Below are 27,880 nucleotides of genomic sequence, written 5' to 3' on the forward strand. Positions count from 1 at the left end.
AATTTATGATTAGTTATCAGGTGGATTTGTTATTTTGCCGAAGTGCAGGCAGTGGAGAATTACATGGCACTTTGATAATAAAGGAACTGGTAGTATTGGACAATAATGTATACTGAAATATGTGATTGAATTTTAGTTTAAATAGCTTATGTATCTATTGACAATACATTTTTATTGTTTTTGCAGGTTTTTGCAGAAATATATTCAGAAAGAGGTTGAGAGTGTCAGAGCAGCAAAATCAAATGCCTCTGCATCAAGTCAAGCAACACGTCAGAAAAAGATGAAACAGCTCAGTAGTTTGGTTAAGGATTTCATCATGTGTGCCAATAAAAGTGAGTGTCTTTTCTGTAAAAATACTTAAGACTTTAAAGAGTTGTGGTTGAGACAATATCTGTATAATAATAAATAATGGAGATTGTGTCAGTTGTAATAATTTATATTTGCTTGTATTTTACTTTAGACTGTTAATTGCCTTGTGTATTGTGTTGGTAGTAAGATGATGTATTGAAAATCCTGTGGATAAAAAGCTGGTGTAATAAATTAAATGAAAGAATTTAATTTATTGTTTGCCTTTTTGGCAGTTTGGGAGCTGCTCCACTTTTTTATGCTTGGCAAAATATAGTTTTGCAGGAAGATGGGTGGCAATAATTGGCAGGAATGTCATTTGTGATTATTATTAAAATAAAATTCAATTGGATTTTGCCTTCTGTATTCTCAGTTTGGAGAATTGGAATGTCTAGATTGCCATTTATTTGTTTTTAAGATAAAATATTAAGCATTTTAAAAATTCTAATGCAGTTAAATTATGAATCCAAAATTATACTGTATCTTTGCAAAGGTACAAGAGGTACAAAGGTTGCAAAACTATTGTTTTTATTTTATTTGGGTAATTTGAATAGATTTTGAACATGATATAGCTCCATTCCATAAAACATTATAAACCTAAATTATACATCTATAATTTATAATTATAAACCTACCATTATACATCTAAAAAACATGATTCCTTTAAGCTTTGCAGATATAGTGGATCTTTTCAGATTTAACTTATACATGGTACTATTTCTGTTTTGCTAAAAGTTCATATTTATCTTTTGTTTCTACACAGGAGCCCCCAGAATAAAATGTCAGGAGCTTCTGAATTATGTAATAGACACAATCAATGAGTCATCAAGATATGCTATTTATGGGGCCGATTGTAATAGCATATTACTTAAGGACATTCTGAAAGTGAGGAAATATTGGTGTGAAATATCACCACAACAGTGGTCAGGTTAGTAGATGTGACTCCTGTCTGATATTCACTGGACTTGTGCAAATGCTTAGGAGCAAGTGCCCCTGAACTCAAAACTGTTGACCTTCTGTGGTAGCCCAGAAAAAAAAAAGTGATAGTTTTATGTCATATCAAAAAAACCAGGACTGCGTCAATTAAAACAAGTCAGGATTATAGCAGTGCAAATAACTGTCATGGACTTGAATAGCATTTAGTGGAAAATAATGCCTGGAGCCTTCACAGGAAATAAGCAGTTGTCCCGAAGGTTATCAGGTGGTTGGCAGTTCTTGAACTTCCAATAATGCCATTTCTGCAGTTTTTTCAGATTTCATGTTTATTGGTGTAATTAGTGATCATAGATGCCAGAAGGGTAGGGGAAGCTGGGGTCCTCAAAATCCAAAGCTGAAGAAAAGAGTCCAGGTGCTCTTATCCCAATTAAGGCAATATGACTCTGACTTCCATAAAGTACAAGGGCAATTCGGAAATACACCTCTGTTTGAGTGTGTGCGAGAGATAGGCGGGGATAATGATGGCCGTCCTATGGTGCCGTGCGCAATAGTTCAGTAGACAGTGAGGAGTGGAAGGAGAAAGTTGTGTTGCGGTTGACTCGTTTGCTAGATCAATTGAAAATGAGCCCTGCCATAGAAAATCCCACCAAATGTGAAGTGCATGCAGTGATACGATTCTTGTGTGCAAATTAGCAGCTGCGATTCATCGCAAACTCTAATGTTTATGGACCAAACGTGATGAGTGAAGGTGTCGTACGTCAATGGTATTGCATGTTTAAAGATGGACGAACTGACATGCACGATGAGGCAAGAAGTGGCTGCCCATCTGTAGTCAGTGGTGAACAATGCGCTTCACAATGCTGTTACAGGGTGGCTTCATTCCCAGGCGGGAGATTTTTTTTGCAGAAGGAATTTCAAGCAATTCTGACATGAATAGCGGAAATGCATGTAAAATTTTTATTTATGTTGCCAATTATTTATAATCTCATTAATGAATTTGATTGTTCCTCTAGATCTCCAGAATCTGTACTTCAACTTATTTCTCAATCCTTCTGGAGATTTTAACAAAGTTTTGGTGGCTAGAATAATCTATACATTAACTAGAGGCCTCTGTTTCCAAACTGACAAGTTCAATTCAGATATTTTGAACTTCTTCTCAAAAGTTGTACATCGTGCAAGGTAAATAGCGTTTTCTTTTGCTGAGTCAAATTTGAATGTAAAATGACACCTTACAAAACATTTTTTGAATTTAATTTTCCATTAATCTGATAACTGCTCAGTTCATTTTAAGATTTAAATATTTTCTGTATCATACTGATTTCAGTTTTTGTAACTAGTTTACTTTCGTGTTTCTATTGTGGCCAAATTTAAAAGTTAGAAATTGAAATAAAATGTCTTTAAGGTCTACTTCTTCTCATGAATAATTGTAGTCTTGAGATCTGCTTGGTCTAATGAAGTAGTTTATTAAATGCTTCTTCTGAATTCAGGATGCACTATAATTTCTGTTTGATCTTTTCTGAAAAGTAGAATGTATTACATTTAGTCAGTTCTATAACCACAATCAACTGGCACCTTTCTTTTCATGACAATAAAGACTTTAGATAGCTATGGGATTATTTGAAACTGCTGATGTGTCACTAGCAGTTTTCAATAACTGCAATCTTTTCTAAAGTTTTATGATACTTATGACTCCTGGATTCTTATAATGCTGTCTTTACAGTAATAATTGTCAAGTGTGAGATATATGTTGCTATAGAGAAAGGGAAATAAATAAAATATATTGTAGTTCCAAGTTTAATCATAGATCCTATGGTTGGATTCTTCAGCATTTGATAAAAATATGCCTTTTTTGTATTGTAGGCAAGAAAGAAACCTTGCAGGCCTCGACCACATTTTTGCAGCCATTAATGTGTTTTTCCCCATTTATGGAATGAATTACCGCATGCAAGTTTGCAAAACAGGAGAAGAAATTCTATCAACTGTGCTTTTTATATGGGCTCAGTACAAACCAAACGATGCCTTGAAGGAACAGATCATTCAGTTTGTTCAGTTTCAGATTTGTATTCATCATCCAAATGGAGCTAAAACTCAGGAAGAAGGTACATAGAAAGCTTTGAAATATGGGTTGAATTCTCCAGGGTCTTATATACGTAATTTTTGTATGTTGGTATTGGAAAAGTATGGGAGGATTCTGGGTCAACTTGCTCAACTTGTATGGTGGACCTGGTTAATGTTTTGTACAGGAGATTATCAAGAAATCATCAGACTAAAATGGGAAAGTATTCTGGAAGAAGATAATGCAAATCATTTATACAGTGGTGGTCTGTCTGTCTAAGTCCCTGAAATTTTCTTGGGAAATTTTTGGAAGTGGCTTGCCATTGCCTACTTCCTAGGGCTGAGAGACAGTGACTGGCCGAAGGCCACCTGCCTGACTTCATGCCCAAGGCACGACTAGAACTCATGCTCTCCTATTCTTTAGCTTGATGCCTTAACCATTATATCGAATGGGCTCCCTGTATATCTCATCACCAGGAATACAGCTTGATCCAGAAATGATAGGAACTATCTTCATATGTTTTCATATGTCATAATTTTTCACAATATTGTTTGCTTAAGTGTTTAGGTTTTTGTTGATTGTTTTAATGGACATGTATATGTTGCTAATTAATAATGATCTTTAAATTCGTATCTTTTATAAAATTATTTTTTTCTAATTCTTGCACAAACAGGAGCATACAGCTCAGCAAAATGGCAAAATATTTTATACAACCTCTATGATCTGTTAGCTAATGAGGTAACGCTTATTAGCAGCCGAGGAAAATATTCTTCAGGCTCACGCCACATTGTTCTAAAGGACAACCTGGTTGAGTTAATGGCTGATTCTTGTCACCAGGTAAACTGTCACTGTACTTTCATATGGTTATTCTAACTTGGGTTTCTGTGTAACCTTTCAGAACACCACATCAGGGCAGTACAAGGGAGATCTGTCTGCTTGATCTTGCACAGTTTGGCAACCTTTTTTCTTAACTGATTAAAAAGAAAAGTCTTTCGAGAGTTCCAGGGGTGGTTGATGATATTGTGTTGTTATTGGGAGCTGACATTTTCAGCAATTTGTTAGCTTTGTGGAAGTTTTTAAGAGGTAAAATTGATTTTTTAAGCCTCATGGAAACTTAATAATACACAATTTATCTTTAGTTTACTGCAAAACCTACAGAAAATCATGAGAATTAAAATTGTCAGTATGATCTGAAGATATTCTAGCTAGAAGGACGAGGGGGGACATGACAGCAGTGTTCAAATATCTCAGGGGCTGCCACAAAGAAGAGGGAGTCAAGCTATTTTCCAAGGCGCCTGAAGGCAGAACAAGAAGCAACGGATGGAAACTAATCAAGGAGAGAAGCAACCTAGAACTAAGGAGAAACTTCCTGACAGTTGGAACAATTCACCAGTGGAACAACCTGCCTCCAGAAGTGGTGAATGCTCCAACACTGGATGTTTTTAAGAAGAGACTGGACAGCCATTTGTCTGAAATGGTATAGGGTTTCCTGCCTGAGCAGAGGGTTGGACAAGATGACCTCCAAGGTCCCTTCCAACTTTATTATTATTATTATTATGGATCATTGCACAGTCAGCCAGATGTTCAGACTGGATTTGGCATTTTGTCTACTATCGAGTCCTTACCCAGGACCTGGGATAGGCAGTTGTGGATGTTTGATGATATTACAGATATTGTCGCAAGATGGAAGCAGTTCCTAGTAAGGCCGCCTTTTGCAATTGACTAATAGCGAATTTGTCAATGCCAATGGTGTTCAAATGGTGCTCCAGTTGTTTTGGGATTGCACCCAAGGAGCCTATTACTATTGGTACTACCCTTGCTTGCTTTTGCCACAGTCTTTCTATTTCTATTTGTAGGTCTTTGTATTTTGTTATCTTCTCCAGTTCTTTCTCGTCTATTCTGCTGTCTCCAGGCACTGCCACGTCCACTATCCAGACTTTTTTGTCTTTCTTATTGACAATTGTTAAGTCTGGGGTGTTACGTTGCAAGTGCTTGTCTGTTTGAATTATTATTATTATTATTATTATTATTATTATTATTATTATTATTACTACTACTACTACTACTACTACTACTACTACTACTACTATAGATGGGGTTTACCTAGTGGCAATGGATAGCTCATTTTGTGATAATATTTTTTTTTGTACTGCACATCTGTTGTAAAATATGTAACAGTATTTTTATTTAATTCTTTACATGCCTTTTTTTTAAAACAAGGTGTTTACTGAAGACATCAAAGTCTTGGAAGTAACCCAGTCATATGCAGTTATTCCACAAGAAGCTGAAGATGGAGAAGGACCATCCAAACGTAGAAGAATTGAATTAGGATGGGAAGTGATTCAAGAACATTTGCAAAAATCACAGAATAGTTTTGATGTCATACCCTGGTAAATAAAAATGAAAGAAAAATAGTTTAGTTTATTTGTGTTTCCCCAAAAGTAAGACCTGCCCCATAAATAAGCCCTAGCTTGATTTTTGGGTGTGGGACTAATGCAAGGCCTTTCCGGAAGGCCTCTGCAGCCGAGGACCGAGCTATGGATTAAATCCATTGCTCGGTCCTCGGCTGCAGAGGCCTTCCGGAAAGGCCTCTGACTGCGAAATACAGGCCGGAGCTCCATTCTCAGCTGCAGAATGAAGCTATTCCTTCAGCTGCAGAAGAAGTGGGCCGGCTGGGCGAAGCTGTTGGTGCCATCACCACGAGGTGAGTGGAAAAGACAACCCCTGAAAATAAGACCTAGTGCCTCTTTTGGAGGCAAAAAAAAAAAGACTTATTTTGGGGAAACACACTATCTATTATTCATTTCCTCTTATGATCTTCGTTGTTTTGTTTTCAAGGCTGCAGATTACCACCAGATTAATATCCAAGTACCCAAGGAGTCTTCCTGACAATGAGTTCACTAATTTATTTAATATACTTTACCAATTATTACTTCAGCAACGTCGAGGAGAACGGACCCCTTATGTATTAAGATGTCTTAAAGCGGTTGCTCTATGTCAAAGCCAAAAAATAGATTTCAATATCACACAGAAGTTTGAACTGCAGCGAACATGGTCCAGAATTTGGTCTCTGGTAGATCGAAGTCTAAACCTTCGACAGACTGAAATGGAAAGCTTTGAATTGCTTGGAGTCCTATTTCAAAGCAATTTAATAACAACGGACAAGGAAATTTGGAGGATATTTGCAGGTTCTATATGCAAACCATCAAGGTAAAATGAAACTTATTCAATTATTAATTGTATGTTAATTGTAAAGGAGTAAACTCTTTTTTGTTTTGGCCAATGATGAAACATGAGAGATGTAATTCAAAATATGTAACATTATTAGATGGTCTGCCTTTGCACTACAAGCACTAGAAATTTCATTAAAATTTCTCAATTTTATATTTAGCAAATTGTTTTCAATCATTAGTTCTGTTTAGCATAAGTAGTAGTAGAATAAATACTGGCCTATATATCATTGGTATCCTAGTCCGAACTACCCTGAAGGGTTGACAGAACTACAAGAAAGCTATATTTCAAATAATGAATTACTGATTAGATAGGAAGGAACACATCCTGGGCTCACACAGTGTCATAGTATTTTTTTTTCGTGTTTTTTTAACCATTCTTGACTAAACAAAATGGCTGATTTCACTTATTTTACATAGCTACTAAGAAACTACATTTTAATTTGCCATATTCCTGATACATTAACTATAGTATGGCTTAGATTATATACTTTTTCTCTCCAGTCTTACATTTATTATCTGTAACCTCTGATTTGATCTCTTCTAGCCTAATTTCACCAGATACATGAACACTGTCTAGACTAGCAGAGTTGATGAGAAGTTTAACTATTATTTTTTATTTATTTATCAAATATTTTAATTAGATTTTACAAAGCCATTTAAAATTCTATTTACCATTCTAATTCTCATTGGTGAAATCTTAATTAAATTTGATGTGGTTTTGGCCATGATGAGAAGAATATTGGAGCCTGAATTCACATACTGGTGACATTATATGAATATTAAAGCTTTAAATCAAGTGCTTGTACTTATTGTTATTATTTGTTAGTTTTGCTGTAGAGTGTTTAGCATCAGCAATGACAGCTTTGGAAATACCAGAAGCTTTGAAAACTGGATCATTTCAGAATGATTGGGAAGGAAATGCAACTTATACACTAAAAGAACGAGTTGTGAAATGGCTTCTCTTCTGCTGTGTGGAGGAAGTTATGGAAGACAGCATGGAACTCCCTCCAGTTTTGTGCAGGTATGCCCAGGAAATCAAGCAACCTAAAAAGAATTAGTTGTTCATTGGAGGAAATCAAACTTCTCTGGGTTTGGTTGTTTTTAATTTCACTTTGGTAAGAGTTTAGACTAGAGTATTACTTTGCAGAAATTTCATAGTGGATTAGAATTTAAATCACTTTGCCTTAAAATGTTCTTAGTTTTAACAACTTGTAACAAGTAATTGGTTTGAAGTCAAGTTTATAAAAGTAATAACTTTTAGCAGAACAAACTTATCTCACAACAGTTTGCTTTCTATGTTGTTATGCAGTTGAATGGCATGTAAATACATAGTGTTTTATGAAGAATATATAATATTTTCCACTTTTAAGGAAGTATCCAAACATACCATACAGGAAAACCTTTATAAGTGCAAAATAAAAGTCCCGGGATTTAGTTTTCTTCTTTAGCTCTTGTGCTGCAAAATGTCACTCTAGTTCCACCCTATGCTAATCAGGAAAGAGTTGGCTCCTTCTACCTCCTCTCACTAGTTTTATTTTTACTTTTTTTAGTTCCATTTTCTTTTGGATTGGTGTTTTGTAAACTTTTAGCAATTTGTATCCTTTTTCTTTTCTTCTGTGTAACTGAAAAGCATACTGTATTGTATCATAGCCTACACAGATAAAAGGATCTAATGTATTTCAAATCTAAGAGGCTCCCAATAGTTTTGAAATGGTCACATGGACCTTTATTGCTCATAGAAAAAATGCAAATATGCTTTCTTTAGAAACCTGAAGTCCACATTTGTTGAGTGTAACCTTTTTCTGATTATCCAGGGGGAAAAAGGATACTTTTTAATTCAGTCTAACCTAATAGCATCTCATACCTGGATATACATTTGGCCACAGATCGGAATTGGGGAGAATGTTTCAGTCCAGGACCTTGTAAATGGAACTAAATCCCCCCCCCCTCAGTTCATCTTTAGTTATTTTCAGCTTTTAATAATATGATGGACATCATTTACTTAGGATTTTTTTCAGTAACTGCTTCCTTGAGTTCTTGTAATTTCCTGCTTCTATCATCCGTGATCTAGCCACCTTGTCTTCTTTTGACCTCTTTGTCGAACTTTTCCAAACATCATGGGCTTCTTGAATTACTCTTGCCTTCATATAATGTATAAAAATATTTTAACTTCACAGTTAGTGCTTTCAGTGAGTAGTTTAAACTCTCTTCATTCTAATAGCAGATGGATTATATGAAAATTATGTTCTATGAAAAATTTGACTGGGAGGTGATGTTCCAAGTACTAGGCGAGAGGGATAACAAACAAGTCAAACAAACAAATACTTCTACCAAATACTTGATGCATAGTGAAAAATTAGACATTCATATGCATCCTCTATTAATCTATTAACACTGCAGTATTTAAACATATAAAAATACTGGTATATTGCATCACAAAATAATTCTGTTTTTTTTTTCAGTGACTTTCCTAAGCTAGAATTGCAGAAAATCCTTGTAAGTCTGACTATGAAAAATTGTAGAGCGGCAATGGCATTTTTCAACAGTGCACCAAAATGGTATGTTTTTAAAAAATTAATGAAGATATTTTCGTAACTTGAAAATTATTTTAAATCTGAGTGTAGTTACAAAAAATTGAGTACCATTCTAGATTATTTGATAGCATGGGCTTATATGCACCATCATATAGTCTTGTGGAAATTATCTACTTCCTAAAAACTTTATGTATGTGTATCTTCTAATATCCAAAAGATATTCACAAAGAGTTTACATTGTCTTGCTTCATCAGAAGCATTTGATACCACGTGGTATTGTAGCTTTTGAAACAGTGTTTGAAATGAAATATTTACATGTAATTGTTTATATTAAATGCAAATAGATGCAGATGCAGACTTGGACAAATATGTATATTCTGTGTGTGTGTGTGCGCACATATGACTTGATTGAGAACATTTACTTTCTGATACTAATAGTTAATGTTTGCTCTGATAAAGGTGGAATAAAAAAGTTTTATCTTTTGTTGGACACTATATTTTTGTCCAAATATATTTGGAAAAGGTAAATTTAGTCATACTTAATATCTGTTTTTTCTTCTTTTGTTTGGTTCTGTTTTTGGCTCTAAAGACATCCTTTTAAGAATCTGGAATCGTTTTATTACATATAATACATGCATGAATACTGTTCTCATACACCAGGGGTGTCAAACTCAATTTCATTGAGGGCCACATCAGCATTGCAGTTGTCCTTGGGGGGGGGTAGGTGTGGCCAGGGGGGTGGCCTACTGGGTGGGTATGGCTGGAGTGGGTGTGGCCTACTGAGTGGCCGTGGTGAGCTCTACATCATTCGCGTCAAGGGTGCCTGTGGGGGCCTGGGCAGGAGTGGGACAGATCTGAGGGTCTCTGGCAGAAGGGGGTGGGACCAGGGGAAGCGCCAAGGCATGGTCCTTTGGAAGAGCCTGCCGAAACCCCTCCCCCGGAGCCCATCAAGCCGGATAGGTGAAGTAGGCGAGGGCTATTTGCTGGCCACTTCCAGGTGATGGTGCATTTCTTCATTCCTCACAAAGGGTGACACCTCCCCAGCATGCACCCAGGGGGCAGGGCCAATGCAGCAGGGGCCGGTCCATTGCTGTTTCCAGATGGCCTTGTGGAGCTAAGACTGAATGTATTTCAGCATAGATGGTCACCACAAAATTGTACATTGGCTCCTGGCCGGCCGGGGCCAAGGCAGGAGGGGCCATTCCCTCATTGTTTCCGGGATGGCTTCACGGGCCACATGAAACCACATCGCTGGCTGCATCCGGCCCCCGGGCCTTGTGTTTGACATGTCTGTCATACACAAATAGGTATCCCCAAAATGTTGGATATGATATAAATTTTATCTCTAAGTTGTTGCCCTTAAAATTCTGTTCTTCCTTTCCCTTTAGAGGATAGAGCTGTTTGTTTGTGTGTTTGTTAGAATTATCCTCTGCTTCTTTCCAGGAGCTTAAGACAGTTTATATGGGAATCTCTACTCTATCCCCTGTGAGATAGGTTGGACTGAAAGAGAGAATGGTGTCTTCTAGAGCCGCCCAGTGAATTTTCATGGCTGATGGTGGATCTGAACCTGGATTTCCCCAGTCAAACACTATGAATCATGTTTGCCCAAAATGTTGATCTTGCCCGGGCTGCATTGAGTGAAGAGAAGTTGTCTTGAGCTGCATATAAAATATAGTTAATATATATAACAAACTTCCTTTAGTTTTTCTATTTTTTATTTATTTTGTGGAGTCACATTACTAGTTGTTTAGGGCCTTATGTGTCCATGGGCCACATCTTGGACACGCCTACTTTAGACACTATCTCACACTGGTTCTCTCCTATTTAACTCCTCTCTGTTGTAGATACATTGCTATAAACCAGGATTTTTAAATATAGTGTGTCATACAGGCCATAGAGATCAGAATTTTGAACCCCAAAAGTTATTTTAGATTTAAATATAAAAGCCAGCCAACTATATTAGGGCTGAACATTATTTTTCAGCTTAGTGTCTTCTAAGCCACTGTTACTCTCTGGCCCTATATTTTTACCTTGGTCGTCTTCTTTGCATATACTTTGCACTCCTTTTTTTTTATAAAATACATGTAATCCTCAATTTACAACCACAGTTGAATTCTAATTTTCCATTGCTAGGCAAGATAGTTGTTAAGTGAGTTTTGCCATAGTTGTTAAGCGAATCACTGCAGTTGTTAAGTTAGTAACACAGTTGCAAAGTGATCTGTTTTCCCCATTAAACTTGCTTGTCAAAGGTTTGCAAACGGTGATCACATGACCCTGGGACACTGCGGCCATCATAAATACATGCCAGTTGCTAAGCGACTGAATTTTGATCACGTGACTATGGGGATGCTACAACAGTTATAAGTGTAAAAAATAGTCATAAGTCACTTTTTTCAGGGCCATTGTGACTTTGGTCAGTACATAAATAGTGGTCAGTCGTGGACTACCTGTATCTCCACAAACAATTTAAAATGAATTATTGAACTCTGATAATAAAGTTTAATGTGACTGAGTCATCCATTCCATAACTTGTTTAGGCCTGAATGAGTATAGTGAGCATTGAACTCTGCACAAATTTCATGTACCAACTTCAGAAATCATAGATCTCCTGTCTTTCTGGGTGGGAGGGGAGTTTAACCATTATTGGATGCTTATTAACAAGTGATAAATAAATGAAAATAAACTTTGTTTTATTAAGCATGGAACATACCCAAGAGAAAGAAGAAACCAATCTTTCAGAAATTGAAGCTTTTTATCTGCAGACAACTTTCAATGAAATCAATAGTTTTACAAATATGGCAGATGTATCAGAACACAAATCTTCTAGTTTCTACCTCATTGTCAATCAAAGGCTTGAAGGAACCTTAAAACACGATCTTCTGATGATGTCGGAGCAGCTACTTAGCAACGTTTCTCTTGAGGTAAGCCAGAAAGAAAATTGAGCTCTGTGTTCATTGTGATGGGGTTATTAAAGTCTGACTTGTTTCCTATATATTTATGAATAGTTTTAGGTCTTGGTAAAATTACTAAAATATATTATGGATAGACAGCTTTTTAGGCCAGGGATGGATATGACAATTTGAGAGCAAATCCACTTACAACTTGCTCTCAAATCAAAATGTTTGTGGACAAACCAGTCTCATCCAAATGTAGATGACTGACCAGTTGGAAAACTTTAGCTTACCAAAAATGCATATTAAACTCCAATGTGGGGTTGTTCATTTTTCAGACTATACCCGTGGAAATTCTGATGCGGTTTACCAGCCTCTTGACTGGTGTTCTTGGCTGCTATTGTTATGCTGGCATTCTTACAGAAGAAGAAGCACGTAAACTGGATTTTTTTCAAAAAGCTAAGGTAGAACGTTTTGATTTAAGTTAAAGTAATTGTTCCGAGTAGATATAAAGAAGCATTTATATGAGGATTAATCTCCAGAATTGATATAATCTCAAGAATCACATGAAGATGTCTGTAGTGTATGACCTCCTTCAGGTTTCATCCTCTTCAATTCATTTTCTAACTTCATTTTGGATAGTTTTTCTTCTCAGTCCTTTGTAGACTTCTGTTGATATGCTTCTTTTAAACTTCCAGATGGGGTAATGGTGGGAAAAGAAAAAGACAAGGAAGCAATAAATTTGCAAATAAGATCAAGGAAGCATTAAGCATTGGAGAAGCATTAAGATGGTGTCTGTGTTTTTATTGGCAGTCCTTGCTTAACAATGGTAATTGGGAGCGGAATTTCCATTGCTAGGCGATGCAGTCAAAAGTGCAATGTCACATGACTACATTGCTTAGTGACAACTATCCTGGGAGTCCCCGATGTTATTATTAAGCAGACCTCCTTGCAACATCCTGCCAACTTTCAAAGCACATTCAGTGGGGAAGTCGGCAGGAAATTGTAAGGCCCAGGAGGTTTGCCAGCAGTCTGGTAAGCAGGAAAGTAGCAGCTGCCAGGTAGGGGCAGGTGCATGAGTGGTCAGTATGGGAGGGGCTACTGCCGGGTCTGGAAAACTTACCAGTGCAACTTGCTGACTTCCCTGCATTGACTACTTGTGGGAAGCCAGCAATGAAGGTTGCAAATGGCATGGGATGCTGCAAATGTGAACAAATTGCCAAATGCCCAAATGAACATAGGGGCTTTGGGATCGCCAGAACTTTGGAGGACCAGTTGTAAGATTCATTCATTTGTTCGTTCATTCATTTATACATTCATTTATGCATTCATTTATTCAATGGCTTTATAACTTCAAACAGTCATTGAATGAGTAGTCATTAACTGAGGACTAGTTGTATTGTTTTGCAAAGTAATGGTGACCAAGGAAAAATCAGCTTAATTCCTTATTCGCTGCAGTAGTGAAACAATTTGATTTATGTTGTAGAAAAATTACTCAAGAATGCATGTTGTTGCATGTGTATACTGTACAAAAATTATTCAAGAATAAATATTTATTGCAAAATATAAGCATGAATAAAGTGCCTGTATGAAATACTGTCCCCAAAGTCTTGAGAGCTAAATTGTCTCCCGTCGTCCATGAATGGAATTTCATTCTCTTATAAAAGTTCTAACCACTTATCTGAAAGTGTTATGAAGACGTGGTGTGAAGAAGAGGAAATTAGGTTTTAGACACCTTAAGGAAATAGTGATTGGGTAAACCAGGCCTTTCCATGCATTCTCGGTGGCCTGAAATCTTATCTCCTAACAAAAATCATACTTCCAATTAATACATCCAGCACTCTCAGGAATGTAGACGCACATGCATTGAGTAATTATGCAAAAATCTAGTTCTCTGGAGAAGACTCTCATGTTGGAAAAGAAAGAAGAGGAAGACCAGTACAGGGTAGATAGATTCAATTACAGGGGTGATGATAATTTTATGGAGAAAACCCATCTACATGATCGCCCAAGAGTTGACATTGACTTGATAGCACATAATTAAATTAGCATAAGAACCTGATTCTTGCATTGTTTTTGCAAAGTGTTCAAAGAGCCAGTATTTTAAGAGGTAAAATATAAATTAATTCAGCTTACTCTTCTTTAAAAGCCCCTTGAGTACAAATTGAAAGTGCGGTGGCTTCACAGAGACATTGTAGTTTAGCCTTGTAATTTCACATGAAAAGAATTGACACATGAGTGAAAAAAGCTAAGAAATTTTTAATATTGGAGATGTTGAACTTGTTCCTTTGTTCTTTCCTTGACAAATCCTATCTGTAAATCAAAGCTTCTGGGGATTTAGCTTAACAGCATAGTATTTAAGTGGTGCTATATCCTTAATGAATCAGAAGAGCAAGGATTAGTAAATTTTTTATTTTGTCTAAGCCTTTGATAATGAGAAGGTTGAAATTAAATATTGTTTAATATTATTTCTGGGCTTCAACTTCACATATATATGTGGAAAAAAGTTGTCTACAATTTTATACTTGTCACAAAGCATCAGTTCTCATTAGCTACATAGGTAGTGATGATAATTAGTTGCATTTTCCAAGCTGGATGTGGAGATTCAGTTTCTGGATCTAGCTAATGAATATGGTCTAAGCAAATACATTTTTTGGCTTGCATAAATTTTATCCTTGTAGACTTTAACTTTTTATTTTGACAGATAATAATTGGACTTAGCACACAAATGAGAATTATAATACTGTCTAAGTAGATAGACCAACATTTGAGTTCATTATCAAAATATTCACTAATTGTAGATAAATGCAGTTTGAGGGTTGGACTTTTTCAATCTCTTTTTAGGGATTCTTTTGACAAATTAAGATATCTTGAGCAAAACATGCCACATCTTAATGCAGTTAATTTATTAACAGTTGTAACTGGTTCTGTTTGGCAATGGACATAGTGAATAAGGGCAATATACAGAATATCCATATATGTCTATATCTATATCTATGTATATTTAAGATGAAAACTCTTAAATCATTTCATTTTATTCCTTTACAGTTATGTTTTAATTATGTGGAGGAAAACATTTCTCAATCTAAAAACAAGCTAACTGAAGATTCTAGAATTGTTTCATTGAGGAATTTAATATTGCAGTCCACAAGTTGTTTATGCAACTGTAGCCAGGTGAGACTTTTGTTGGTCGTAGGGCAATCTGAGTGTGAGCAAAATTGAAATCTCTGTATTTATGCCTAATTACTAAGATATGTATTTTGCAGAAAAATATGGAGGTATTGTTTGATATAATATTGAAACTGATTTATTATTTTAGTATGTGCAATGAGATTTTTGCAAATTATTCCTTCAGTTACTGATTGTATAAGACCTAAAATGCCTAGGGGTGTTTTATTTCTTGTGAGGCTGAATCAGTCAGATTGACTTCAGTGAAATTTAGGCAGTACTGATTTGAAGAAAGGATATTGATTCTGAAATTGATCCTTGCTTCTCAGGTAGCAGTATATTTCAAATTTTATCATACAGCTTGAAAATTCCTTTTTAATAATACTTCCAGTCTTTCATTTAGTGTAATTTTACTTGGGTTGTTTGCATTTTACCTGAGCTATTTGCTTCTTGTTAAAAGCAATTTAATCAAGTTCTCTAATCTTGTCAGCATGGTACTGACCTTGCAGGAAAATGATGTTTCCCAAGATGCACGGGGAATTGATTACAGGTTACTGTAGATTATTTTACATTGCAAAAAGCCAAATACTTCATTTTATTCTTTTACAATTATTGTGTCTTCTGCTTTTATTTGTTTGGGTATTTAAATTTAGTAGCTGCCCAACTCCAGCAGATGCAGGACAATGTACAAAACTAAAAAAAGACAAACAGTATAGACAACCCTAGCTAAAATAAACTAATAATAGCAAACTCAACAAAATAAGGAACATTGAACAAATAATAAATACCAACCCTAGGTCTTCAATGCCAGGTTTTCAAAGCTTTCTGGAAGTCTAGGAGAGATGGTGATACTTATCTCTTCTTATTCTTCTTACTCTGTTTCAACAGAATAGTCCTAAAAAGAGTTTGTCTACCATCTTCTTGCATTTGTTAACATCCAAGTTGATGAATGATCTTGCAAATATCTGCAGACTTCTGGTGAGTAGATATGATGTGAGGTTTGTTTCCCTCCCAGAGACTGTATTTTTAAGATGAAGAATTCATTCTAGTCAGTGTTTGGAATTCATGCTGTGATTCCTTCATTTTCTTTAAACAAATGGAAAATAACCTTTCTCTGTCCTTTTCCACATCTTTCTCTTTACACTTACATCACTCTATTTGCAGACTTGTATACCTTTAACCGTGGTAGAGAGCAGCGGTACTTCATTGCTATAATTAATCTCTTTCAGTTAGATAAGCATCACGTGAGCAAACACAGATTTAAAGTTCATTCTGCTTGATAGAACAGTACTTAATGCAGAAGAGTAAATGCTGTAGACAATTTGAATGGCAATATCCAGTGTCTATATTCCTCTTAGGAACTGTACAACTGTGTTTCCTCTACTGCCACTTACTTGCTTCTCAAAATAAAAAAAAAAATAACTTATCTCTGGCAAATGGTATATTACCTAAGTACAGTCACAGTCTCACCTATGACTATTTTCTCAGTAACAGTAACTTCTATGAAGTAATTAAGTAATTGGTTACAAAATGTGTGGCACATAAAGGTTAATAATTTAAATCTTTATAAATAGTTTATTCTAGTTTTATATAAAGCACAATAAAAATTTCACTAATTTTCATATCATTATTAAGCTGTAGTCATATTGGTTTTATTGGCTTTAGGTATTAAAAGCAGGAAAACTGAACAGAGATTTTGTTCCTGTGTAAATTCCCCAGCCAAGGAAAGTCAACGTGAAAAATGTAGCTCCATTGCTTTGCTTAAATTGCTTAAGTTATCTTAATAATTACTAAATTCTAAATTGCCTTTCTTTGCAAACACCCCCATTTTATGGAAACTTTATTATAAATAGCCAACCAACATTCAAACATTAATGAACATATGGAAGTGAAGCTTCTATACTGTAGCAAGACTTTAACAAAAAGATGTTGTCTAGTTTTTATCTAGAGGTATTTGTAGGGAAGAGGTAAATAGATGTTATTCATAAAATTATATTTATTTAAATTTATTACATATTTATTATAATGTATTATTCTCATTATAAGAGAGATGGTATGAATAAATATCTTCTATTAGATGTTTTCTACTGGAAAGTCAAGTGAAGCTGGAGAAGTGGACTTAATGGAAGATTTTCCTGAAGAAAGTAGAATGGAAGAGGGAAACCAAACAGTCTTTGATCTATTTGATGATGAGAGTAGTGAAGTTGGTGAGGTGAATGAAGTTGGAGACTTACACACCTTGAAAGGTATAGTTAGTCTGTTTGATGTATATTTTTGTGTGATTGAATGCTTGTAGAAAAAATATGTTTAGGAAGTGAGGAATTGAAACAACTTCAAAAAATACACCAGAAATTACTGTGATACAATGATTTGTATGAGAATTTATAAAATAAAGGCTTTTGTAATGTCCATATAGTATTCACAAGATTAACAGCTGCTTCTTGGACCATGTTACTTCCTTAATGACCAAAGAGGAAGTAAGGTCATACAGAAAGTCCAGGTGCACTCACATGATTTTCTGCTCAGTGACTGAGTTGCTATTCCCAAATGTGGCCACTATGTGAGGAATACCTTTACTTGTGATTACTGCCTCTTTCAGAACTCAGTTTTGTGTGTCCTTTACCAACTGACACTTCGTTACAGAGCTTACTTTTAAAAAAGAGTACATGATCACCATTTTGGAATCTGTTCAGAGTCTTCTATTTTTTTCGGTTGGAGATTCTAAGGATGTTTTTTGTGATATGAGCAACCCTATAACTTTCGTACATTGAATTATAAGATAGGGCATAATAGGCAGTGAGAACTATCAGGCATCCACATCAAGGCAAGTATCTACATCAGGAGTATCAAACTGCCGGCCCGCAGTCCAGATGATCATAGCAAAACCGCACCTACCCCATTGTTGGCAATGGCAAAAAAGTTGTGATACGTCACGACATGCCACGTGACATTGCGAGTTTGACACATCTACATCTAGGATATGTAGACACAGAAGTGTAATTAGAGTGTCTAGACCACAGGTTGGCAACCTGCAGCTCCGGAGCCGCATGCGGCTCTTTGAGCCTTCCCCTGTGGCTCCCAGCCTCCTCTGCCTTTGCAGAGAAGAGACAGAGACAGAGAGAGGCAATTGCGCTTCCCTGCTTCCCTCTCTCTCTCTCTCTCTCTCTCTCTCTCTCTCTCTCTCTCTCTCTCTCTCTCTCTCTCTCTGTGTTTTGTGTGTGTGTGTTTTGTGTGTGTGTGTGTGTGTGTATATATGTGTAAAAGAGAGTGCACTCACATTGTTCTCCGAGGAGCTGAAAAGCTTACTGGGCGGAGCTCCTCCCTTTGCTGCGTCTCTGCAGGAAGCAGGAAGGGCAGGAGAGAGCTAGCTAGCCCAGCTAGGCTGACTTGGGAATTCTGGGAGTTGAAGTCCATGAGTCATAAAAGAGACGAGGTTGCCTACCCCTGAGATTGTTGGAGAACAACTTGAAGCTTGCCAGGTGAGCAGCAGATGGGGGGGGGGGAGAAAGAGAGAGAGAGAAAGAGAGAGAGAGAGGGAGGGGGAGAGAGAGAGGAAAGAGAGAGAAAGAAAGAGAGTGGGGGAAGAGGAGTGGCAGACCAAGGGCAGAGAGGGAGGGAGGGAGAGAGAGAGAGAGATCCTTTTGACATCTAAAATGAAGATAACACTGCATATATCCTTTTTTTACCTATGTGTGTATGTAATTTTATTCTCTTAAAGCATTCTCTCAGTGAGCATTGTTTTAATAGTATGGATATTCCCAAGAGTCATATTTTTACTTTTATTTTTAGTGTGTGTGTGTGTGTGTGTGTGTATATACACACACACACACATACACAAACTCTCTCTCTCTCTCTCTCTCTCTCACATACACACACACACACACGCACACACACACCTATAATAAAGATAAAAAAGGATATATGCAGTGTTATCTTCATTTTAGATATCAAAAGGGTTTTGCGGCTCCCGGTGTTTTGTTTTTGGTGGGAAACGGGTTCAAGTGGCTCTTTGAGTGTTTTGGGTTGCCTACCCCTGGTCTAGACCAAAGACTTGTTCTGTCATCCCATAGTTGAAGACCTTGTATATTTCATCCCATGGTTCAGTTGTGTTGTTTTGGAGATGCTTAGAAAAATTGCCATATGGCAGGTTTTGAAAAGACTGAGGGGATGACTTTGTTTTCCGTTTTAAAAAACCCTCAAAGCAGGGCAATGCTGCTTATCTAAATAAACAAGGTATATTGATAAACATTAATTCTCTGACTCTTTTAAACTTCTACAGGTTGATAATTCACATTATACTTTCCTCATGCCAATGTTATATTAATACATTTTGTAGTATTGTTATATTTTTACTTAATTTCATTTTATATGTATTAGCCAAGGTGTTAATTGACAGAAGGTAAGCAGAAAATAATATGCATTCTGATTAAGTGCAGTTGGTTATGGCTTCCTGACAGATAATTAAGTATAAGTTTTGAGAGCTGTCTTTTCATAGCTTTTATATGTTCATCACACAGGTGCCAAAAGTCCATTATCAGAAGACCATCTGTCTAAGCAGGATTTGCTTCTTCTTGATGTTTTGAAGTTCTTGTGTATAGCTACCACAGCAACCACAGTACAAACAGTTCCCTTTAGATGTTCCGAAATTTGGAGGAAACTTTTAGTGCTAATTGATGGAAATTCATTTGATTTTATCAAACCTTTACATTTACATGTGGTGAGTATAATGAAATACTATTTTGTTTTGACTTCTGTTTTTAATGCTATTGGAGTGTAACTTATTAACTTATTTTATTTCTACACCAGCCTTTGTTTCAGAGAGATTAAGAGTGACAAAAAGCTCACAAACAATAACATAGTCTTAAAACCATCACAATAAAATCAGCTAGGACTACCATGTAAATATCTGAGTTATTAGCTGTTTAGGATTTTATTGACTAATTTCAGCAGTTCACATTAAGCCTAGTAGTTCATGAGTGATAAGAGCAGCAGATTGAGGACCTGTTTATTTTGAAAATCAAGCAGCTCTGTTCCATTCTAGATGTAATTTCCAGAGGTACCAGTGTACAGTGCATTGTAGTTATCAAGAAGTTATTGGAATATGGATCATTGTACAGGGTTATAGCTGTATACTGTGATATCTGAGCATAGGTCTGTTTTGAAAAAACAAATGTTGACAACTGAAGGATTCTTTTTGCTGTACTATCAACCATATTTTTGTGTCAATCATATATTTTTGAATAATAATATACTTAAAAGTATATATAAATAAAAGTATATTTTAAGAAGAGATTGGACAACCATTTGTCTGAAATAGTATAGAGTTTCCCTTCCAACTCTCTTGTTCTGTTATAAAAATTATATCTTCAATATAAATTTGCTTACATACTAAATATAAATGCAATATAATTTTGTGCATTCACACAGTTGTACATAAACATTGATATTATGTCTTTAATTGTGGTTTCCACTAGTATTTAGTCTTGTTGAAGGAACTTCCCAGTGGAGAAAACCCCTTGCCAGAAGAATATGTTGTCTCTTTACTCAAGCTTCTACCGTAAGAAAATAATCTTGCTTAATAAAATTAATTCGCTATATTTATTTTGAGATTCAAATGTTTAGTTATTTCTTGTAGGGAGATATGTTCCTTTTATCGTTGGGATCAAGATGTTTGTGCAGCAATATTACATAACCTTCTTCCAATGGTTACTATTTTGGGAACCTTCAATAGAAATTCCGAAGATCTAAGAGAAGCCCGGTGTCAAATCTTAGCTGTTGTTGGAGCATTTTGGTAAGTTAAGTGTAAGTTCAGCTCCAGATTATTTGCTATTAGGGAAAGATTGAATGGAAGATCTTTCTGAAGGCTCGCTATGACATGTTTCATAAATATTTCACAATTCAACCATGTTAAGTAAGTTTCACTTGGTCTACAACTCCCTTTTATAGGGGAAGATGTTAGAGAAGGTGGTAAATTGACAATTACAGAGCATGAAGCATTTTTAATAGTAGTAAAGTAAGTGCAAGAACTATTAATTTTATTGTCTGGGATATTCTTTCATTTGTTTAAGTAAAATTAAGCGTAAATATGCTTACATATAATTATGTATAAGCATATTGATTTCGATCAAATTTAGGCCTAAATGTATGCATCCAATCTTCAGTATTTAAAAACAGTGAGACACCAATTCAGTTAAATGAATGTTACGTTGAGTTTCTATAAGAAATTTCCACTAATTTTACTGGCAGTTGTTCTGAAATACCTAGGATTTGCAATTTAAGTGTCTTCACTTAAGGACTTCATTATTTTGAAGACACAAAAGTAATTTATTTAATGCTATTCAAGCTGTAATACAGTGGTGGAAATAGATACCTTTTAATAAAATTGAACAAATAGTCCTTAGCAAAGCTTATGATTAGTACAGTTTAGTTTAACTTCTGAAATTTACAAACTAACAAAAATCCTTTGAAATGTTTAATAAAAAAACACAGTATATTTCAAAAATCCTAAAAACAATTTTGTATGTTTTGACTTGTTTTAAAGAATAGGTTATATTTTATTAAATGCTTTCTATTTCAGGCATTTAGCAAATGAAGGGAAATGTTCAATTCTTGTAAGAATTGCTTTAGTGAATTGTATGACAGCCTTCCTTCACGTAAGTAAAAATCCAGAAGCATTTAAGAACTACTATTATTGCTATTAAAGTACTACTTATTTAGATTTCTAAATCTATAAAAATACAATGAAGACAGTTCGTTTTTTCCTATTTTTTCCCCCCAGGCTGACCCTTATTTAGAATGGGCTGTGCTTACATTTAAAAGTGAAAATTTACCTGTGAGAGATGCTTTTCCTCAATTCCTTGCAGATAACAACTTTCAAGTTTGTACGATTGCAGCTAAGTCAGCAATCAGGTATACATGTACAGAGTCTTAAAATTACAGTTTGTCTCTAGTTTATTAAAATCAACACAATTAAAATTATTTATATTGCTACTTTATTAAAATTACTTAACAGTTCATCTCCTTTCAGAAATATATGACATGAAAATAAAGAACTAAGGAACCTGCTTAAACCATTTTTCTTTCAAATGCTTCATATTTGAAGATTTAGGATAGGACTGAATATACCTAGCACTATCTGCTCAGGAGGCAGAAAAAAATCTTGTTCTAATAAATAACACTATCAGAAATTTATGATGAATCTTTCTTCAGGAAGGTGGCAGTTTGATTTTGAAAGAGCTGCAGTAGTCTGTTATGTCTGTTTGTCTTTCAATTTGTGTTCATGTCTCTTAAGAAAAAGCTAGTTCCCTAAGCTAGAAAACAAGTTTAGCTAAACTCTTATTCTACAAGTTGATTACTTTTGGGAGGAAATTCAAGCTGATAAATTTTATTTTGTTAAAACATTATTTTAGAGAGAAAAAAACCCCATGAGAACAAAATGGAAACAACACAAATCTATTTTATTTTAGAAAAGAATATACTCTTTAATTCTAAATTTCCTTTCTCTCTGCTTGATCTTAAGTTTGTTCCAAGATGTGAAACTGAGGGATGCTACTGGTTTAGTGAAAGGTCTTCCTTTGAAATTCCAACAACGAGCTTTTGAGAATTTGTACATCAAAGTTCAAGAAGGAGCAAAAAATTTGGTAATAATTATTACTAAGCATGCATGAAGATTACAAGTGTGAGCATTTCCCTCACTTATTGATCCAAGAGCATCTATTTGAAAAGAGTTTGTGAGAACTGTATCCATGGCTCTTCTGTCTCATTTTTCCATCTGGTATTTGTTTGTTGGTTTTCTCTGCTTGTTCTGTGGTTTTGTGCCAATGTTCCCTGCCCAATCCTCCCCTTCTCTTACTTCTTACTCACTGTTCCTATTTCTTCCTGTGTTTTTCCTGCCAGCTTACTACCTTTCTTTTCCTTCTATCCCCCCAGTTCTTATCCCACCTTTTCCACCCACCTGTCTTTATCCACAGATGTACATGTTTTTGTTCCCCTCAAACACTTTCCCACGAGCCCCATTCCTCTCCCATACTACTTTCCAATCTGTTGTTGTCCTACTCATCCTCAATGCTATTTTTCACTATTTGTACCACCCTAAACTTCCCATGAGACCCCCTAGCTTATTCTTTTTTTTTCCCTTAGAAAGTCTCTTGAGAAAAGACACCTTTGTGGCATTAGCAGATAATTCAGATTTAAAGAACAGAAAACTAAATGCGAGAGAAGGAGGTGCATGGGAATAAAAGAACATTTTGTGCCATTTTTAAAATATTTTAAAAATATTTTGTATATTTTAGACTGATTATGTTTATCAAAATTTGATCCATCTTGGTAGAATCTCTTTGATCATTTGTTATACCTGTGTTGGAATGTTGTTTTAATAAAAAAACATAATTAAATCTATATGTGTAACTAAAAAAAAAATTTCTTTCACTTTGTGCTTTGTCAGTTGAAGGCATGTGATACAGGGAACCAAAAAAGCCATCCTGATGAAGAACATAACAGAAAAACAATCCTACTCATGTTAATAACTATGATTTTGTACAGCAGTCCTGTGTGTGAGAAACAAGCATTGTTTGCTATTTTCCAGTGTATTAAAAGGAATGGATTAGATCCTCAGCTTGTAAGGAAGGTAATTACTGAATTAAAGAAGATAAGTTCAACTACCTGCAGTAAATATTGTTCTACAGATTCCAAATAAATGAAAGTAGGAATCTTGTGGGTTTTTTTAAGGAAGGATATAAGCATATATATTTTTCCTGACCAGGATAGTCAGGGATTACATGGCCTTAATTGGCTTGGGGTTGCAAAGCTAAAACAAACAAAACCCCCAGCCCCCTGCACTTTTTCTGTTCATGATTCCAGTAGGGAATATAAACATATAATCGCTTACAATGGCCACATAATCAGAAGAATGGCACCACCTGTACCAGATTAACAGAGCTTTACCAGAATTTATGCATGTCTACAGTTGCTACCGTGGGGAAGAAGGCAATGCAGCATTTCAAGTGCTTCACAAAAATATAAAATTTCATACTATCTGAATCTGATTAAAGAGCGGCTTGAAGGTGGGCAGATTATGCTTCTGTCTTTACAGTAACACTGCAATGTATCATTATCACTGGGGGCAAGGGGGTACTTTTTTACAGCCAAAGACTTTGTGTATATGTCTGTGTGGGTGTGCATGTGTGCATACATCTTTATAAATATGCAGTAAATGAACATATGGATGGATAGATGGATACATAGATAGGTAGATAGCCCCGAGGACAGAGTTATTGATTTCTTACCCCTAATGTTTGTTCACTGAGCTGAATGGGAACACAAATACAATGAGAAGCATCAGTAACAATTTTAAGCATCTGACCCTTACCTTGTTGACACCATAATGCTGTGCTATTAATGGAATTATTTTTGACTATTGACAATCTTAACTTATTTTTCAAACACAGGTTTTAGAAAATATTTCTGGCTCTTTTGGCTATAAAAATACAGAAGATTTAATGAGCACTCATTTAGATTATCTTATATTTGAGTGGTTGAACTGTGATTACAGCCTGTCTGATTTTCCATATATTTTGCTAAACTGCTCTACTTTGGAAGAGTTTTACAGGTATGCTTCTAAATCATAGTTTCTCTTTGTAGATTGATTGCTGCAGCATTTATTAACTGATGTGTTGTGTTCTGAAAGAAGCTTAAATTCTGCTTTAGTACAAGGAAAATGTATTATTTAATTTTGGAAGTGATTTAATGCATTTAAAACAAGGTTAAGCATTCTTTTCCAGGGATGGAAAATAACATGTATTTTCATTGTCTAATTTGAACTGAGGATTAGAATAATGCTTTGAGGATTCAATTGTTGCATAACAGGGCTTTTATTTTTCAAATGTAATTTCATCACAATTCAAGGAGATTTTTTAATTACAGATCCTGTTATAAAATCTTGATTCCACAACTACTAATTAGAGATCAGTTTGAAGAGATAAAATCAATTGCCAGCCACATTAATACAGAAGAGCGCCACCTTCTGGCACAGTGCTTCCCCAAAATCCTTGTCAACATTCTTCCTTATTTTGCCTACCAAAACCATGAAGATATTGAATTCACACAAAAGAGCAATACAGCTTCTAGAGTCTATGACATGTTGAAAGATGAAAATTGCTTAGGAAAGCAGGTATCTTTAAAAATTAAATTTGATTTTTATAACCTGTAGTCTTAAATGAGAAGAATTTGAATGCTACATGATCCTGAATTTAAAGGCATCAATTTCTAAATATTTTTCAAATATTTTCAATTTTTGGGTAGAGGTGAATAATTTCCACATCAGAAATATCACTGAAATTCATAGCATTCATATTTAAAGTTATTTTCTTTATATATTTAATTTTAGTCTCATTTTTTATTATACTCCTTGACTTTTATTAGTAAACCATATGGATCCTTTGCTATTATTGTCATCAGCAGCCTAGGCTTATTCTTCGGTTTCCTTTTTTCATTCCTAAAATTAATACTGCACTTTATCAGTTTTAAAAAAACTGGATTTCATCCTAAGAATTTCTCCCCAGTCTAAGCAGCCAAAAGTATGGCTGTCCAATCTATTTGTATTTTAAAACAAATTTATAGAAAATATCCTATTCCAAAGGACATCTTGAAGAAATCTCATCATTATCCTTGGTAATCACTATCCCAGAAAATGTCAAGAAATGTACTGCCTATTTTTTTAAGCTTTTGTTTCAGCAAATCTTTCAATTTGTTTTTTATTTGGCTAGTCACAGGTAGTACTTCATTAAGTCCTGAGATTCTGTTTTCACATATTGCTTTGCTATTTAGTGCAGGCTCCATTTTAATATTTCCTAGTGCTTGAGTAACAAAGAAAAACATGTAGAAAAACAACAAATGTGGGTTGGGCTTTCCTCCTATTTTTCCTTTTTAAAGTACATTTTGAGTGGAGTAATTCCTTAATTTTCACACTAAACACTTTTTCAACTTGATTTCAGGGATTTTTTTTAAAAATTAGTTTGTGCATCAGGCAAAGTGTTTTTTCAAAAGAACATCTTTTTTTTCTGCTTTGCGGGAAAGTGTTGTAGCAAACAAAGAGGAAACTAAATAATTTGTATATTTTATTAAATATAAAACCAGGAGATTGAAAAGTCAGTAGACTCCATGTTAACTGTCTTTCAATGATTTAAAGCTATTCAACCTGTATTTTGTTTTTACAGCTGATAGATAGTTTATTTCATGGCAGCTTACCAGAAATTGTGGTAGAGGTGTTGATGATCCTACACGAGCCAGCCAATATCAAACCGGAAGAGAATTCTGACTTAATTAAGTTTACAGGGTACAGTTTTCCTTTCTCTGTTAATGTGTTGTATATTGTAATGTTAAGAGAAGTTTTCTTTATTTGTAAACTGATTGTCATGAGGATTGAAAGCAAAAGTAAAAGATAGTCCTCTTTTAACAACCATTTGTTAAATGGTCGCCTGCATTTACAACCACAGGGTGTTTCAACTTCTCCCACCCATCTATCTATCCCAGTGGTTCTCAACCTTTTTAATGCTGCAACCTCCAACCGGTCGTAAGTCGAGGACTACTCAACCGATCGTAAGTCGAGGACGACTCAACTGGTGCAGCACCGTTTGCAGAATGGGACTTTTGGCGGGCTCAGCAGGGCAGAGACAGCCTGGACAATTCCTATTGGCTTTTGAAAGCCAATAGAATTAGACTGTATTCAAGAGAGTCTATTCTATTGGCTTTCAAAAGCCAATAGAATAAAAGGGAGTAGCACAGCTAAGGAAAAGGGGAAAAAAATGGCAGACTGCTTTGTTTGGCGACCCCCGTGAAATGGTCGTTCGACCCCAAATGGGGTCCCGACCCACAGGTTGAGAACCACTGATCTATCCCTTTTGGCAGCCCTGTGCTCCACTGCCCCTTCCCTCCCTGTTACCCCCCCCCCATCCCTTTTCCGTCTTCTTCTCCTGGCTGCTGACAAAGCATGCCTGGCCGCACAAGGCCTTCCTGAATGCTCCCCAAGGGCTCATTAATTTCAATCCTATTTAAGGTTGTTAAGCAAGGACTACTTTTAAAAAGGAATGGTAGCTTGAAGTTTAGCTGCGAACTTTTTTCTCTCATGTCTGATATCGTGTGGGAAGGGGACACATTTAGAAACTGGAGATCTGTTTTGTAAAATATTACTGTGACAGTCATGATTTCATTTTGGACAACAAACATTACTGTACTTTTTAACATATACAAGAATATGTTTTTTTCAATCACACCTCAGTGCATTTCAAATTTATGTCTTCTGTGATACTTCAGCTGATGGAATCTACATTCAGGAATGTCTTTATTGGGACTGTTAGCTAGCCAAGCATATTTTAAAGCAGCTCTTTACCTGCCTGAGATTGAGTCCTTCAGTCATGTTTTTTTTTTCTTCTGTTCAATTGTGTTTCATTCTCAAACTGCCTGGACAAGTCCATGTAATTTTCATGGCATGGATTTTCAGAAGTGGTTTCTCATTGCCTCTGTCTTAGGGCTGAGAGGGAATGATTGGCTAAAGGCCAAAAATCATGTAGGTGACTTTGTGCTTGAGGCACATTATCTCCTGGTTTCTAGCCTGATGCCTTAACTACTATGCCAAACTGACTCTTTTTTCTATTATAAATGCATACTGATTATTTGAAAATAGTGAACTTCATGTCCTGATTAGATGAACTATAGTAAAGT

The 27,880-nt window shown here is 35.5% G+C and overlaps 1 protein-coding gene across 3 annotated transcripts in view; it reads left to right on the forward strand.

Annotated features, from left to right (window-relative positions):
• ATM (ATM serine/threonine kinase) overlaps positions 1–27,880 on the forward strand; it is a 64,134-nt gene that overhangs the window by 2,764 nt on the left and 33,490 nt on the right. For all 3 annotated transcript variants that reach the window (XR_005554093.1, XM_039322285.1, XM_039322278.1), the window contains exons 4-27: positions 187–332; positions 1,109–1,273; positions 2,295–2,460; positions 3,142–3,380; positions 4,011–4,174; positions 5,558–5,727; positions 6,176–6,547; positions 7,397–7,591; positions 9,033–9,128; positions 11,803–12,025; positions 12,334–12,459; positions 15,044–15,169; positions 16,052–16,141; positions 17,241–17,409; positions 19,681–19,880; positions 20,638–20,720; positions 20,799–20,954; positions 21,741–21,816; positions 21,942–22,072; positions 22,683–22,803; positions 23,607–23,789; positions 24,610–24,770; positions 25,085–25,331; positions 26,377–26,495. Coding sequence is in view for 2 of the 3 variants with exons in the window: in XM_039322285.1 (XP_039178219.1) it covers positions 187–332; positions 1,109–1,273; positions 2,295–2,460; positions 3,142–3,380; positions 4,011–4,174; positions 5,558–5,727; positions 6,176–6,547; positions 7,397–7,591; positions 9,033–9,128; positions 11,803–12,025; positions 12,334–12,459; positions 15,044–15,169; positions 16,052–16,141; positions 17,241–17,409; positions 19,681–19,880; positions 20,638–20,720; positions 20,799–20,954; positions 21,741–21,816; positions 21,942–22,072; positions 22,683–22,803; positions 23,607–23,789; positions 24,610–24,770; positions 25,085–25,331; positions 26,377–26,495 (3,924 nt within the window). In the remaining variant the exon portion in view is untranslated. The remainder of the gene's footprint in view (positions 1–186; positions 333–1,108; positions 1,274–2,294; positions 2,461–3,141; positions 3,381–4,010; positions 4,175–5,557; positions 5,728–6,175; positions 6,548–7,396; positions 7,592–9,032; positions 9,129–11,802; positions 12,026–12,333; positions 12,460–15,043; positions 15,170–16,051; positions 16,142–17,240; positions 17,410–19,680; positions 19,881–20,637; positions 20,721–20,798; positions 20,955–21,740; positions 21,817–21,941; positions 22,073–22,682; positions 22,804–23,606; positions 23,790–24,609; positions 24,771–25,084; positions 25,332–26,376; positions 26,496–27,880) is intronic.

The sequence above is a fragment of the Crotalus tigris genome, unplaced genomic scaffold (assembly GCF_016545835.1).
Source record: "Crotalus tigris isolate CLP2741 ecotype Arizona unplaced genomic scaffold, ASM1654583v1 scf7180000017607.2124824, whole genome shotgun sequence".
Lineage (NCBI taxonomy): Eukaryota > Metazoa > Chordata > Lepidosauria > Squamata > Viperidae > Crotalus > Crotalus tigris.